At 47.2% G+C, this 15264-nt stretch overlaps 1 protein-coding gene across 1 annotated transcript in view; it reads left to right on the forward strand.

Moving 5' to 3' along the window:
- The window catches only part of unc5a (unc-5 netrin receptor A), a 900708-nt gene that overhangs the window by 844005 nt on the left and 41439 nt on the right, over positions 1–15264 (forward strand). Inside the window, exon 14 of the mRNA XM_072512209.1 lies at positions 11545–11709. Coding sequence (XP_072368310.1) covers positions 11545–11709 — 165 coding nt within the window. The remainder of the gene's footprint in view (positions 1–11544; positions 11710–15264) is intronic.

Consider the following 15264-nt stretch of genomic DNA (forward strand, 5'->3'; position numbering starts at 1 on the left):
CTTCTGGTCAGGTGGGGGAGCAGCGCGTCTTATGAGCCGTCACGCCGTGCGGCGTGCATGACGCCACACGGCGTGAACCATGTGAGCCAACGCGGATAGCGTCACGTCGCTGCTAGCCCATTCCGGGCCGGAGACTTTGCGATGTTTGGGGCGGCGCGATGCAGGTGGGATTTGCGCCGTTTTGAGCGCCGGTCGGCGGACATCACGCCGATATCGGAGAATCCCGCCCCACAACTGATTAGATTAACAGAAATTAACCAAGGGACAAATAAAAAAGGGCCGCACCGCTCAAAAATAACAAAAGAGAAATGGAAACTTAAAAACATCAAAGCAACGTGTGCAAAGACGGATCGATAAAACATTCCAACCCCTGCAGTGCTGACCGAGCACAGAAGGCCTTGAGTGTGTCCGTGGACATTCTTGAAACTTAATGGTGTCATAATCAGAAAACCAATTAACCTCTTTCAGACTATTCCCAGCCTATTTGGTCTTAAAGGGGCATTGTCCACCAAAAAATACCAGCTTTTCTTAGCACTCAACACAATACACAATAATCAATTCATAACAAGCATATTAAATTATTCAAAATGAAGACAGTTTTGTCTTCTGAAAACGGGTACTGGGAATACCATCCCCTTAAATGTTTGATAAGGTTTCACCCAAGAGGCTGTTAGGAAAATGGGAGTCAGTGAAATTAGAGGCAATCTCTTGAATGCAACTGGTTAGGAGGTAGGACAGAGAGTAGAGACATTGGCTAGAAACTTGACAAGATGTTACTAGTGGTTTGGCCAGAGACTTGTAATGGGGCCTCAGCGTTTCACAATATTTATGAATGACATGGTTGAAGGAATTGAGAGCTGTATATTCATGTTTGCTGATGACCTTGAGTTAGGTGCACAGTAAATTGTGTGGATGTGAACAAATAGTTCAAAAAGTGACATTGATAGATTAAGTAAATGGGTACTGTGTATATTGACTTTGGGGAAGTCTGGTCATCCATTTTGGAACTAGAACTGGTAGATTGGAATACTTTATAAATGTTGAGAAGCTGGGAACTTTGAAAGAGTTTTGGGAGTCCACAAACAAAAATCACCAAAAACTAGTAGAGTTACAAAAATGAAGGAGGTGAAAACAGGGTCAGAGCAGAAGAAGAACATACCAGGAGAGTCAAAGTGTGGATGGGCGACATAAAGGGTGGACTGGATTTTATGGGCCCCAAGGTCCCTGCCTTCATCCTGGCTAATACGTCGAAGTAACCCCGTCCACAATCCTGAAAGCTGCCTCACATCAATTAAACACTGAGCAGCATTACTTGCTTGAATAATGGATTTCCGGCCCTTACTCAAGAAGAGGTCACACTTTACTGATCTGCCAACCAATCAAATTGGCCAGTAACTCTATAGTCCCAGCATCACCACCAGGAACCACTGTTCGGACTTTAAGCAGTACCCAATTCTGAGGAGCCATGACTGACAAGCAAGCCTAGGCTTAGGTATTGAGGTAATGGGGTTGAGTGAGGACGAGGGGGCTCAGCGAAGATGAGGGGTTTCAGCAGGGGTGGGTTGTGTGGCAGCCAGGTTGAAGAGGCCAGAAGGGAAAATTAAAGGGTTGGATTCCCTGGTGAAAGATTTGTCGAATGAGCTAAGAGGGCTGCCTAAGGAGGTCCCCATAGATCAGGGTCAGTATGTTGCCACATAATAGTAATTGAGTCCCATTGTACTTAATGGGTCATAAAACATTTACCTCACAGCACCATCTATAGGCACAGTACAATATGCATTTTTGACTATGAATTGTTTAAAAATAATAATATTTAACTAATGGAAGGGAGGGGTGGGCAGTAAAACGATATGTCACCAAGGTGTATCTGAAGCCTGTTTTGTTCAGTCACTTAAAATTCTGAGGTACCAAAAACCACTCGCCCGAGGTCCCCAAGGCAAAGGGATTGAATCCTAAAGCCTCAGATACTTTGGGAATCTGCACAAAGTATAGGCTTACCAGAGTAAGGCTTACTGCTTTGCTCTAATATGCGGATTTGCTTAAAAAGTGATCCCGCCCTCTTGCAATGTCTCGCGAGATTGTGCTGAATTTCGCGAGGTGTTGCGAGCTGGATAGATCCCAGAAACGGAGTCTCCCGGCTTTCACCGGCCACGCTGAGCCGCAGCGAGATGCTTTTCCAGCACAGCATGACTGGAGGATCGCAGCTTTTAACTGGGATTGAAGGAAAAAAGCTGTCATTGTTTGACGTATGTGAATTACCTCCTGCTAGTTTAGTGCAGAGAAAAATTGAAGCAGAGTGCATATGTGTCATTTTAAATTTATTTTGAAACTTATTCATTTGCAGAATGAATTGGAGGAAGAGGCTGCACATATATCCCAATCCTTAATGGTAGGGGAGCCCAGCAGATCAATGCAAAAGATAATGGGCTGGATTCGCCGATTCTGGGGCTATGTTCCCACGCCCGCGTGGGAACGGTGGCGTTTTATAGCAGGAAAACTGGTGCAAAATGGCCACCGATTCCCCATTTTGCTGGGGCCTAGCAGGACGACATTGCCACTCCTAACCTTTTGGGACACTAAGGGCAGTTTAGCATGGCCAATCCACCTAACGTGCACATCTTTGGACTGTGGGAGGAAACCGGAGCACCTGGAGGAAACCCTTGCAGACACGAGGATAACGTGCAGACTTCGCACAGACAGTGACCCAGCGGGGAATCGAACCTGAGACCCAGGCGCTGTGAAGCTACAGTGCTAACCACTATGCTACTGTGCTGGCCACAGACGCAGCCCACGGACACGGCCCGTTAAATAAACCCCGCCTTCGGCTGGCTCACGCGCCCCAGACCACCCCCCTCACCATGTCCCCAGCCCCCAATAATGTCCCCCCTGCCCGCGGATTGGCCCTCCCCCGACTGTGGCAACGCCAAACTAAGTCCGCAGCTGCCACGCCGCATTCCCGACGGGTGAGATCATGAGAGACCCATGCCGTCGTGAACTCAGCCGGTCGGGAGCAGAGCATCGGGGGGGCGGGCCTCAGGCAATGCCTTGAGGCCGTCGATATGTGGCGCGGCATACCGGAGGGGTAGAGCATCGCGAGAGCGATGCCACCCCTGATTTGGTCAAAAACCTGGATTCTCCGGCCATTTCCAAACGCGATTTCGGTGTCAGCGACCGGAGAATCCAGATCAATACTGAAGCACTTGCAACCATTCTCAGCTCAAAGTCCTGGATGGGTGAACCACCTCAGCCTCCTCCTGGGATCCCCACCATTACATGTGTCAGGCTTCAACTAATTCAATTCACTCCAAGTGATATCAAGCAACGGCTGAATGCACGCGATACATATTGCAAAGGCTTTGTGCCTTGACAACATTCCGCAATAGTATTCAACATTTGCGGGCAGGATTTACCGACTGTTCATGCCACGGGAAATTCCAGTCCGATGCCAGCGCACGGGTTTCCTGGAGATGTGGGGTGCTGTCACCAGGAAATCCCGTTCACAATGGCGGGGCTGGTAGATCTAGCTGGTGGGCCGCCTCCACCGCCGAAACATATGCAGCGAGTGGTTGGTAAATCCCGCCCTGTGCTCCAGAACCTGCTACACCCCTAGCCAAGCTGTTTTAGTACAGTTACAACACTGGCAATTACCCAGCCTAGAGGAAAATTGCCTGGATATGTCTGTCCAGAAAACGTATTGTAAATCTAACCCAGACAAATGCCACCCCATCAGTCGACACTCGATCATTAGCAAAATGAAGAAAGGTAGCAACATGAAGGAAGGTTATCCATGATATCAAGCGAGACTTACTCAGCAATAACCTGTTCACTGATGGTCAGTTTGGGTTCTGTCAGGGCCACCCAGCTGCTGACCTCTCTAGAGTCTTAGTCCAAACATGGACAAAAGAGCTGAACTCAAGAGGTGAAGTAAGAGTGACTGCCCTTGACGTCAAGACAGGCTTTGATGATTGTGGCATCAAGGACTTTTAGAAAAACTGAAGTTAATGGGACTCTGGAGAAAAGCTCTCCACTGGTTGGAGTCATAGCTAGCATAAAGGAAGGTGGTTCTGGTTGTTAAGGGGAGGCAGTGGTGCAGAAGGTATTGTCACTGGACTAGTAATCCTGGGAGCCCAGGTTCCAATCCCACCACAGCAAATGGTATAATATAGAACATAGAACATAGAACAATACAGCGCAGTACAGGCCCTTCGGCCCACGATGTTGCACCGAAACAAAAGCCATCTAACCTACACTATGCCATTATCATCCATATGTTTATCCAATAAACTTTTAAATGCCCTCAATGTTGGCGAGTTCACTACTGTAGCAGGTAGGGCATTCCACGGCCTCACTACTCTTTGCGTAAAGAACCTACCTCTGACCTCTGTCCTATATCTATTACCCCTCAGTTTAAAGTTATGTCCCCTCGTGCCAGCCATTTCCATCCGCGGGAGAAGGCTCTCACTGTCCACCCTATCCAACCCCCTGATCATTTTGTATGCCTCTATTAAGTCTCCTCTTAACCTTCTTCTCTCCAACGAAAACAACCTCAAGTCCATCAGCCTTTCCTCATAAGATTTTCCCTCCATACCAGGCAACATCCTGGTAAATCTCCTCTGCACCCGCTCCAAAGCCTCCACGTCCTTCCTATAATGCGGTGACCAGAACTGTACGCAATACTCCAAATACGGCGGTACCAGAGTTCTGTACAGCTGCAACATGACCTCCCGTCTCCGGAACTCAATCCCTCTACCAATAAAGGCCAATATTCCATAGGCCTTCTTCATAACCCTATCAACCTGAGTGGCAACTTTCAGGGATCTATGTACATGGACACCTAGGTCCCTCTGCTCATCCACACTTTCAAGAACTTTACCATTAGCCAAATATTCCGCATTCCTGTTATTCCTTCCAAAGTGAATCACCTCACACTTCTCTACATTAAACTCCATTTGCCACCTCTCAGCCCAGCTCTGCAGCTTATCTATATCCCTCTGTAACCTGCTACATCCTTCCACACTATCGACAACACCACCGACTTTAGTATCGTCTGCAAATTTACTCACCCACCCTTCTGCGCCTTCCTCTAGGTCATTGATAAAAATGACAAACAGCAACGGCCCCAGAACAGATCCTTGTGGTACTCCACTTGTGACTGTACTCCATTCTGAACATTTACCATCAACCACCACCCTCTGTCTTCTTTCATCTAGCCAATTTCTGATCCACATCTCTAAATCACCCTCAATCTCCAGCCTCCGTATTTTCTGCAATAGCCTACCGTGGGGAACCTTATCAAACGCTTTGCTGAAATCCATATACACCACATCAACTGCTCTACCCTCATCTACCTGTTCAGTCACCTTCTCAAAGAACTCAATAAGGTTTGTGAGGCATGACCTACCCTTCACAAAGCCATGCTGACTATCCCTGATCATATTATTCCTATCGAGATGATTATAAATCTTGTCTCTTATAATCCCCTCCAAGACTTTACCCACTACAGACGTGAGGCTCACCGGTCTATAGTTGCCGGGGTTGTCTCTGCTCCCCTTTTTGAACAAAGGGACCACATTTGCTGTCCTCCAGTCCTCTGGCACTATTCCTGTAGCCAATGATGACATAAAAATCAAAGCCAAAGGTCCAGCAATCTCTTCCCTGGCCTCCCAGAGAATCCTAGGATAAATCCCATCAGGTCCCGGGGACTTATCTATTTTCAGCCTGTCCAGAATTGCCAACACCTCTTCCCTACGTACCTCAATGCCATCTATTCTATTAGCCTGGGGCTCAGCATTCTCCTCCACAACATTATCTTTTTCCTGAGTGAATACTGACGAAAAATATTCATGTAGTATCGCGCCTATCTCTTCAGACTCCACACACAACTTCCCATCCCTGTCCTTGACTGGTCCTACTCTTTCCCTAGTCATTCGCTTATTCCTGACATACCTATAGAAAGCTTTTGGGTTTTCCTTGATCCTTCCTGCCAAATACTTCTCATGTCCCCTCCTTGCTCGTCTTAGCTCTCTCTTTAGATCCTTCCTCGCTACCTTGTAACTATCCATCGCCCCACCGAAACTTCACACCTCATCTTCACATAGGCCTCCTTCTTCCTCTTAACAAGAGATTCCACTTCCTTGGTAAACCACGGTTCCCTCGCTCAACGCCTTCCTCCCTGCCTGACCGGTACCTACTTATCAAGAACACGCAGTAGCTGATCCTTGAACAAGCCCCACTTATCCAGTGTGCCCAACACTTGCAGCCTACTTCTCCACCTTATCCCCCCCAAGTCACGTCTAATGGCATCATAATTGCCCTTCCCCCAGCTATAACTCTTGCCCTGCGGTGTATACTTATCCCTTTCCATCATTAACGTAAACGTCACCGAATTGTGGTCACTGTCCCCAAAGGGCTCTCCTACCTCCAAATCCAACACCTGGCCTGGTTCATTACCCAAAACCAAATCCAACGTGGCCTCGCCTCTTGTTGGCCTGTCAACATATTGTTTCAGGAAACCCTCCTGCACACACTGTACAAAAAACGACACATCTATTGTACTCGAACTATATCTTTTCCAGTCAATATTTGGAAAGTTAAAGTCTCCCATAATAACTACCCTGTTACTTTCGCTCTTATCCAGAATCATCTTCGCCATCCTTTCCTCTACATCCCTAGAACTATTAGGAGGCCTATAAAAAACTCCCAACAGGGTGACCTCTCCTTTCCTGTTTCTAACTTCAGCCCATACTACCTCAGAAGAAGAGTCCCCATCTAGCATCCTCTCCGCCACCGTAATACTGCTCTTGACTAGCAGCGCCACACCTCCCCCTCTTTTGCCTCCTTCTCTGAGCTTACTAAAACACCTAAACCCCGGAACCTGCAACATCCATTCCTGTCCCTGCTCTATCCATGTCTCCGAAATGGCCACAACATCGAAGTCCCAGGTACCAACCCATGCTGCCAGTTCCCCTACCTTGTTTCGTATACTCCTGGCATTGAAGTAGACACACTTCAAACCACCTACCTGAACACTGGCCCCCTCCTGCGACATCAAATCTGTGCTCCTGACCTCTATACTCTCATTCTCCCTTACCTTAAAACTACAATCCAGGTTCCCATGCCCCTGCTGCATTAGTTTAAACCCCCCCAAAGAGCGCTAACAAATCTCCCCCCCAGGATATTTGTGCCCCTCAGGTTCAGATGTAGACCATCCTGTCTGTAGACGTCCCACCTTCCCCAGAAAGAGCCCCAGTTATCCAGAAATCTGAATCCCTCCCGCCTGCACCATCCCTGTAGCCACGTGTTTAAATGCTCTCTCTCCCTATTCCTCATCTCACTATCACGTGGCACGGGCAACAACCCAGAGATAACAACTCTGTTTGTTCTAGTTCTGAGCTTCCATCCTAGCTCCCTGAAAGCCTGCCTGACATCCTTGTCCCCTTTCCTACCTATGTCGTTAGTGCCAATGTGGACCACGACTTGGGGCTGCTCCCCCTCCCCCCTAAGGACCCGGAAAACACGATCCGAGACATCACGTACCCTTGCACCTGGGAGGCAACATACCAAACGTGAGTCTCTCACGCTCCCACAAAATCTCCTATCTGTGCCCCTGACTATAGAGTCCCCAATTACTAATGCTCTGCTCCTCTCCCCCCTTCCCTTCTGAGCAACAGGGACAGACTCCGTGCCAGAGGCCCGTACCCCATGGCTTACCCCTGGTAAGTCGTCCCCCCCACAAGTATCCAAAGCGGTATACTTGTTTCTCAGGGGAACGACAGCAGGGGATCCCTGCACTGACTGCTTTTTCCCAGTCCCTCTTACAGTTACCCACCTATCTCCAATCTTTGGTGTAACTAATTCCCTGAAGCTGCTATCTATGACCCCTTCTGCCTCCCGAATGATCCAAAGTTCTTCCAACTCCAGCTCCAGTTCCCTAACTCGGTCTTGGAGGAGCTGGAGATGGCAGCACTTCCTGCAGGTAAAATCAGCAGGGACACTAACTGCATCCCTCACCTCAAACATCCTGCAGGAGGAACATTGCACTCCATTCCCTGCCATTCCTCTAACTTTCTACCAAGATCTGGCTAACAACTAAATTAAATTTTTTATAAAAAATAATAATAATATAATAAAATATGGTACTTACCTCAGACCAATGGGTTTTATTATTAGGTTAGAGGAGGAGGGCGGGTGGGAGACACTACACGTGTAGTGTCTCGGGTTTCCTCTCCACCAGAATTTATTGGTGAGGGTCTTCCCAGACGTCCGCGGGTCGACTTCCTGTTCCCGCTTAAAACACTAATTTTTTTTTTTTTAATTCTCAGCTCCTGCTGAAATTGACTAACCAGCCAGCTCCACTCCTGCCGAAATCGACTGGCCTGCCCCTGCAAAGACAAGTGCTTTTAAAGGACAGACTTACCTCCCAGCAGCCACTTCCGCACTGCTCCCACTGAAACTGACTCACCAGCTGTTCTCCCGCCGAAATCGACTGGCCTGCCCCTGCAAAGACAAGTGCTTTTAAAGGACAGACTTACCTCCCAGCAGCCACTTCCGCACTGCTCCCGCTGAAACTGACTCACCAGCTGTTCTCCCGCCGAAATCGACTGGCCTGCCCCTGCAAAGACAAGTGCTTTTAAAGGACAGACTTACCTCCCAGCAGCCACTTCCGCACTGCTCCCGCTGAAACTGACTCACCAGCTGTTCTCCCGCCGAAATCGACTGGCCTGCCCCTGCAAAGACAAGTGCTTTTAAAGGACAGACTTAGCTCCCAGCAGCCACTTCCGCACTGCTCCCGCTGAAACTGACTCACCAGCTGTTCTCCCTATATGAATCTCTATATGAATAGAAATCTGGAATTAATAGTCTAATGATGACCATGAAACCACTGTCGATTGTGGTTAAAAAAAATCACCTGATTCCCTTTAGGGAAGGAAACCAGCCGTCCTTACCTGGCCTGGATTACACTTGACTCCAGACCCACGACAATATGATTGATTCAACAGCAATTAGGGATATGCAATAAATGCTGGCCCATCCAGCGATGCCCACATCCCATGAAAGAATGTCAAAAATTCATCTCAGCCATGGGACGCTGCTACAGGAGTTCCTCAGGCCTAGGTCCAACCAATTTCAGCTGCTTAATCAATGACCTTAACTCTGTCATTAAGTCAGAAGTAAGGATGTTCATGGATGATTGCACAATGTTCAGCAACATCCTCAGATTCTGAAGCAGTCCATGTCCATTTGCACCAGAGCTGCACAATATTCAGGCTTGGGCTGATAAGTGGCACGTAACATTCATGCCACACATATACCACCATGAGAGAATCTTCTCTTGGAATTCAATGGCATTACCATTACTCAATCCCCAACTATCAATATCCTGGTTAACCTTTGGCTAGAATCTGAACTGGACCAGCCATGCAAATACTGTGGCTACAAGAGTAAGTCAAAGTCTGCGAATTCTGTGTTGAGTAAATTACCTCTTGACCCAGAATAGCATGGTGGCGCAGTGGTTAGCACTACTGCCTCTCGGCGCCAAGATCCCAGGTTTGATCCCGGCCTTGGGTCACTGTCCGTGTGGAGTTTGCACATTCTCCCCGTGTCAGCGTGGGTTTCGCCCCCACACCCAAAGATGTGCAGGGTAGGTGGATTGGCCACACTAAATTGCCCCTTAATTAGAAATAATTGGCTATTCTAAATTTATTTTTTTTAAAGAGGAAAAAAAAAATTACCTCTTGACCCAGAAGCCAGTCCATCATCTACAAGGCTCAGGACAGGAGTGTGATAGAATACTGTCCACTTGCGTGGGTGAGTACAGCTCCAATAACATTCAAGAAGCTCGACATCACCCAGGACAAAGCAGCCCTCTTGATTGACAGCCCATCGACCACCTTCAACATTCTCACCATCCACCACAATGAACAGTGGCAGAAGTGCCATCTAGAAGATGCATTGCAGTAATTAAACAAGGTGCCTTCAAAAAGCACCTGCCAAACCCACAACCTCCATCACCTTGAAGGAAAAGGCAGCAGATATATGGGTACACCACATCCTACAAGTTCGCATCCAAGCCACACACCGTCCTGATTTGGAACTATGTCACCCTTCCTTCACTGTGACTGGGTCAAAATCCTTGAACTCCATCCCTAACAGCATTGCAACAAAAATAATAAGGATGGAGCATTGCTGGCTGGGTCAGCATTTATTGCCCATACCTAAATGCCCTTGAAAAGGTGCTGATTAGCTGCCTTCTTGAACTGCTTAAGTCTGTACGCTGGAGGTCCTGCTAAGTAGTGTGTCCCAAGATTTTGACACAGCGAGGATGAAGAAATGGCAATATATTTCCACATCAGAATGGTTTGTACCTTGAAGGGAAACATGGAGGACACGGTGTCCTTACACATCTGCTATCCTAGTCCTAGGTAATAGACATTACGAATTTGGAAAGTGCTGTTGAAGAACCCTTGGAGAGGTGCTGCAGTGCATCTTGGAGATGGTACACAATACTGTCACCAGTGCTAACAGTGGAGGGAGTGATGTTGAAGGTGGTGGAATGGAGGGCCTATCAAGTGGACTTATTTGTCTTGGATGCTGTTTGTCGTCTTCTTGAGTGCTGTTACAGTTCCGCACGCATCCAGGTGAAAGGAGGGCTTTCAAAGGGACAACATAAGTGCGGAAGAAGTGAATGTAAAAGAAACAATCTACTTTTTTCATTTATGAAGTCTGAATTGATTTATTATTTCCTTTCACTCTGTTATATTTAATCATTTTTAAATGACTGAAAATGACATTTTTGCTCAGAAAATGAAATTTCTGTGTATTCACCAAAGTAGTCTTTAAAATGCTTCTATTTTTAAAAATCATCAAAAATATATGTTGAATTTCTCAATGCCATGAGCATATCTTGAAGCAAGAACAAATTAACTTTAGCTTGAAACAAATAGTAATAGATCAGAAAAGTAGGTTCTATTTAAAATGTTTACTCGCTGGCCTCTAAAGTAATTTTGTTTTCCGAGAGATTCAGTGACCGGAGCTTCCTCCATGTAGATATGCTTCAGTGACTCTGAGGAAAGCTCCCTTAGATTGAGCCCATTGTTGTGCACTGGAAAGCTTTGGAACCAGATTCAATAGAAGCCTTCAAAAGGGAATTGGATAAATACTTGAAGGAGGAAAAAATCCAGAGATATGGGGGAAGCATATGGGGAAATAACATTGAAAGAGCTGGCAGAGACTCGAAAGATCAAATGGCCTCCTTCCATACTTTACTGTTCATAGAATCATAGAATTTACAGTGCAGAAGGAGGCCATTCGGCCCATCGAGTCTGCACCACCCTGGGAAAGAGCATCTTCACCCTATCCCCGTAGCCCAGTAATTTCATGATTCTATGATTGTACTTGGATTGTTGAATAATAAATATTTCTATGTTTATTTATTTATGGGCGTCATTGACTGGGCCAACATTTATTGTCCATTCCCAATTGCCCTTGAGAATGGCAATTGCTAACTGAACTCAAAGAGTTCATTTACTTCATTTTTTTTTTTAGGAAATTCCATTTTATCACATTTGGAATGGCTGTCAAAGAAACCTGCATTGCACCTTCACCCTGGAACGGTACAGTCTGTCCACTACTGAACTCAATGGTAAAATTTGGGTTTGGCAAGTTGAAGGAGAAGGACAAAGCTTTCATATTCATTTCAATTTTCTGAAGGTAAGACATGGTGAAATAATTTCATTGTATGAAACAGATCCATACAGCTTCGTGAAAATTTGCTAATTGAAAAACATTTCTTTACCTATGAAACATAATGGCAAGGCTTGGATTTTATATTCTAGTCCTGGTTTATTTTTATATTATCTCCTTGCTGCGATTAACTTTGACTTTTTTGTGGCATGCTAATATTTTAGTGGAGGAAAATGGAATAAACTAGAACAAGACACAGGAATAGCAGCAGAAAGGGATGGGTGGACAAATGTGAAAACACTTATATTGCTGATTCCTACCACTCCTGGGAGCAAAGGAAGATGGGTCGTTAACAGAGAATTTCTTCCTACCACCCAATATGTTGCTAAATGTGGACACCAAATTGCTGGCAAAGATCCTGGCTTCGCGAACTGAAGACTTTGTGCCGGGGTGATAGGGGAAGATCAGACAGGGTTGGTAAAGAGGGGCCAATTGTCGGCAAATGTTAGGAGGCTACTAAACGTGATAATGATGCCCATGGAGGGACAGGACATGTATGTGGCAGTAGGAATGGATGCAGAGAAGGCTTTTGATCTGGTGGAATGGAAGTACTTGTGGGAAGTGTTAGGATGGTTCAGGTTCAGTCAGGTGTTTGTAGACTGGGTCCGATTGTTGTATAGCGATCTGGCAGCGAGCGTGCGGACAAATTGGGTGAGCATGGGGTACTTTGGGCTACACTGCAGAATAAGACAGGGGGTCCACTTTCTCCGTTGCTTTTTTGCCTTGGCAATAGAGCCATTGGCAATAGCGCTTAGAGAATCAAGGAGTTGGAGAGGGATTGTGCGAGGTGAGGGGTCGAGCACAGGGTCTCGCTATGTGCGGATGACCTGTTGCTTTATATCTCAGACCCACTGGGAGACATCAGGGGAATTATGAGTATTTTGGAGGAGTTTGGCCGGTTTTCTGGATATAAGCTAAACATGGGGAAGAGTGAGGTGTTCCGATCGAGGCCAGGGAGCAGGAGAGGAGGTTGGGTGAGATGCCGTTTCAGGTGGTGGGAGCGAGCTTCAGATATTTGGGTATCCAGGTGGTGCGGGAATGGGAACAGCTGCACAAGTTGAACTTGGCACGGTTGGTGGGACAGATGAGGGGGATTTCAAGAGGTGGGACAAGCTGCCGCTAACGCTGGCCGGATGGATGCAGACAGGGAAGATGACGGTGCTGCTGAGGCTCTTATTTGTCTTTCAGAGCCTCCCGATCTTCGTCCCAAAATCATTATTCAGGAAAGTTAATACGTTGCTCTTGGAGTTTGTGTGTGCGGTGATAACAACATGGGTTAAGAAGGTGCTGTTGGAATGGGGCAAGGGAGGGGCGGGCTGGCCTTGCCAATATATAATGAATCATTATTGGGCAGTGAACATTGCTATGATAAGGAAATGGGTAGTGGAGGAGGAGTCGGCGTGAGGTGGATGGAGATGACCTCGAGCAGGGATACGAGTTTAGGGGCATTGTTGACACCGCCTCTGCCGTTCTCGCCGGCCAAGTACTCCACGAGCTCTATGGTAGTGGCAGCACTGTGTGTGTGGGGCAATGGCTGTTGCATCTGTGGTAGGAAGGTGCCTCGGTGTGGACACCGATTTGCGGCAATCACAGATTTGCACCGGGGGGTTTGGATGCGAGCTTTCGGGGGTAGCGACAGGCAGGGACCGAGCAGTTTGGGGACTTGTTTGGGGGGGGGCAGCTTTGCGAGTTTGGAGGACCTGGAGGAGGAATATGAGCCGCCCAGCGGGAATGGGTTCAGATACTTCCAGGTCCGGATCTTTGTGAGGAAGCAGGTGCCATTGTTTCCCGATTTGCCGCCCTCGGGACTGCAGGATAAGGTGTTATCGAGGGAAGGAGTGGGGAAGGGCAAGGTGTCCGAGATCTGAAAGGAGCTAATGGACTGGGAGGGAGCCCCAATATGGGACATTAAGCGGAAATGTGAGGAGGAACTGGGGGGGGGGGGGGGGGGGGAATGGAGGCTGGGTTGTGGGAGGAGGCTCTGAGCAGGGTGAAAGCGTCCTCGTTGTGTGCAAGGCTCAGCCTTATCCAGTCTAAGGTAGTTCTTCGGACGCACATGACGGTGGCTAGGATGAACAGGTTCTTTGAAGTGGTGGAGGATAGGTGTGGGCGGTGCGCGGGAGGCCTGCGAACTAAGTTCACATGTTTTGGGGTTGTCCGAAACTGAAGGGGTTCTGGCAGGGGTTCGCGGACGTGATGTCCGAGGTGCTGAGGGTGAAGGTGGTCGCGAGTCCAGAAGTAGCCATAATTTGATGTGTTGGAGGACCCGGGAGTCCAGGGGGCGAGAGAGGCCGATGCTCTGGCCTTTGCCTCTCTGGTAGCCCGGAGATGGATTTTGCTGGAGTGGAGGGACTTGGAGCCACCAAAACTGGGGATGTAGGTGAGTGACCTGGTGGAGTTCCGAAGATTGGAGGAAATCAAGTTTGTCTTATTAGGGTCAGTTGATGGGTTTTCCTGGAGATGGAAGCAGTTCAGAATTGATGTGCCAGTGGTGCAAAGGGGGGGGGGGTCCCAAAAGCTGTATATTGTGATGATTTCTTAGAAGCAAAATAGTCAAAAAAAACTTGAATCGCATCGGTAACTTTTTATTTTCCTGCAAATTGAATACTATTGAACTACTTGATCAGCTGGAAAGAAAATCTATCACTTCCTCCATGACTCAGTAAAATCCAAAGCTGCACAGATCAGTGGCTTGTCACAGTCTGCAATTTAGATCATTCTTGTCAAACTGTCAGTTCCCTGTGAGATTAGTTATCGGAGTAGTACCAAAAATCTTTCTCATTTAAAGTCATACCAGAATACTATGTGCTCCTGAACCTGCACCTGAACATCCAGTATCAAGCAAACACATCTGCACACAATCCCAATGATAAAACTTTTCTTCCATCATTGACAGTACGTTCACTGAGAAATCTGACCTAAATAGATGTAAATTCAAATTTACCGTTTTTTCTATGGTTTCAGCCCTGCTTCTGGGCATGGTCTCAGCAGTGATCACTCCAGTGATGACTACAGTTCTTCCATGGAGATATGGAAATACAGATGTGCATGTCCTCTCTGGCTGGCTCCTACTGTCACCAGTTGTGTGCCAACTTGTCCTAGAAGAGTGAGGGAAGTGTGTTTAGTGAGTGTGGTGCATTGTGTTTGGGTGACGTGTTGGTCATCAATGACCAGTGTGTGCAAGCTGTGAAATGTGGATGTTAGGGTTACAACATTGTGAAGTGTGTGTGGGTGAGGTGAAGCTATGAATGTTAGGTATGAGTGATAATTGATCAAAGTTATTGATAGGTGAGTGATCAAGGGTTTGGTGCATTGGCAGTCTTTAAGGCTAGTGGTGCAGTTAGTGGGATATGTCATTTGAAGCTGAATTCACTGGCCTTGACCACTTGAACATATTGTGGCACTACATTCAGATACTTGGGGCTTGATTCCTGCCATTTAACACCACCACACTCTGGTCTACTGCCTTCTAAATGTATGTCTGAAGGGTTTCCTGGACCCCTATGGATTCCGCACTTCTCT

This window comes from Scyliorhinus torazame, chromosome 7 (assembly GCF_047496885.1).
Source record: "Scyliorhinus torazame isolate Kashiwa2021f chromosome 7, sScyTor2.1, whole genome shotgun sequence".
In the NCBI taxonomy this organism is placed as follows: Eukaryota; Metazoa; Chordata; class Chondrichthyes; order Carcharhiniformes; family Scyliorhinidae; genus Scyliorhinus; species Scyliorhinus torazame.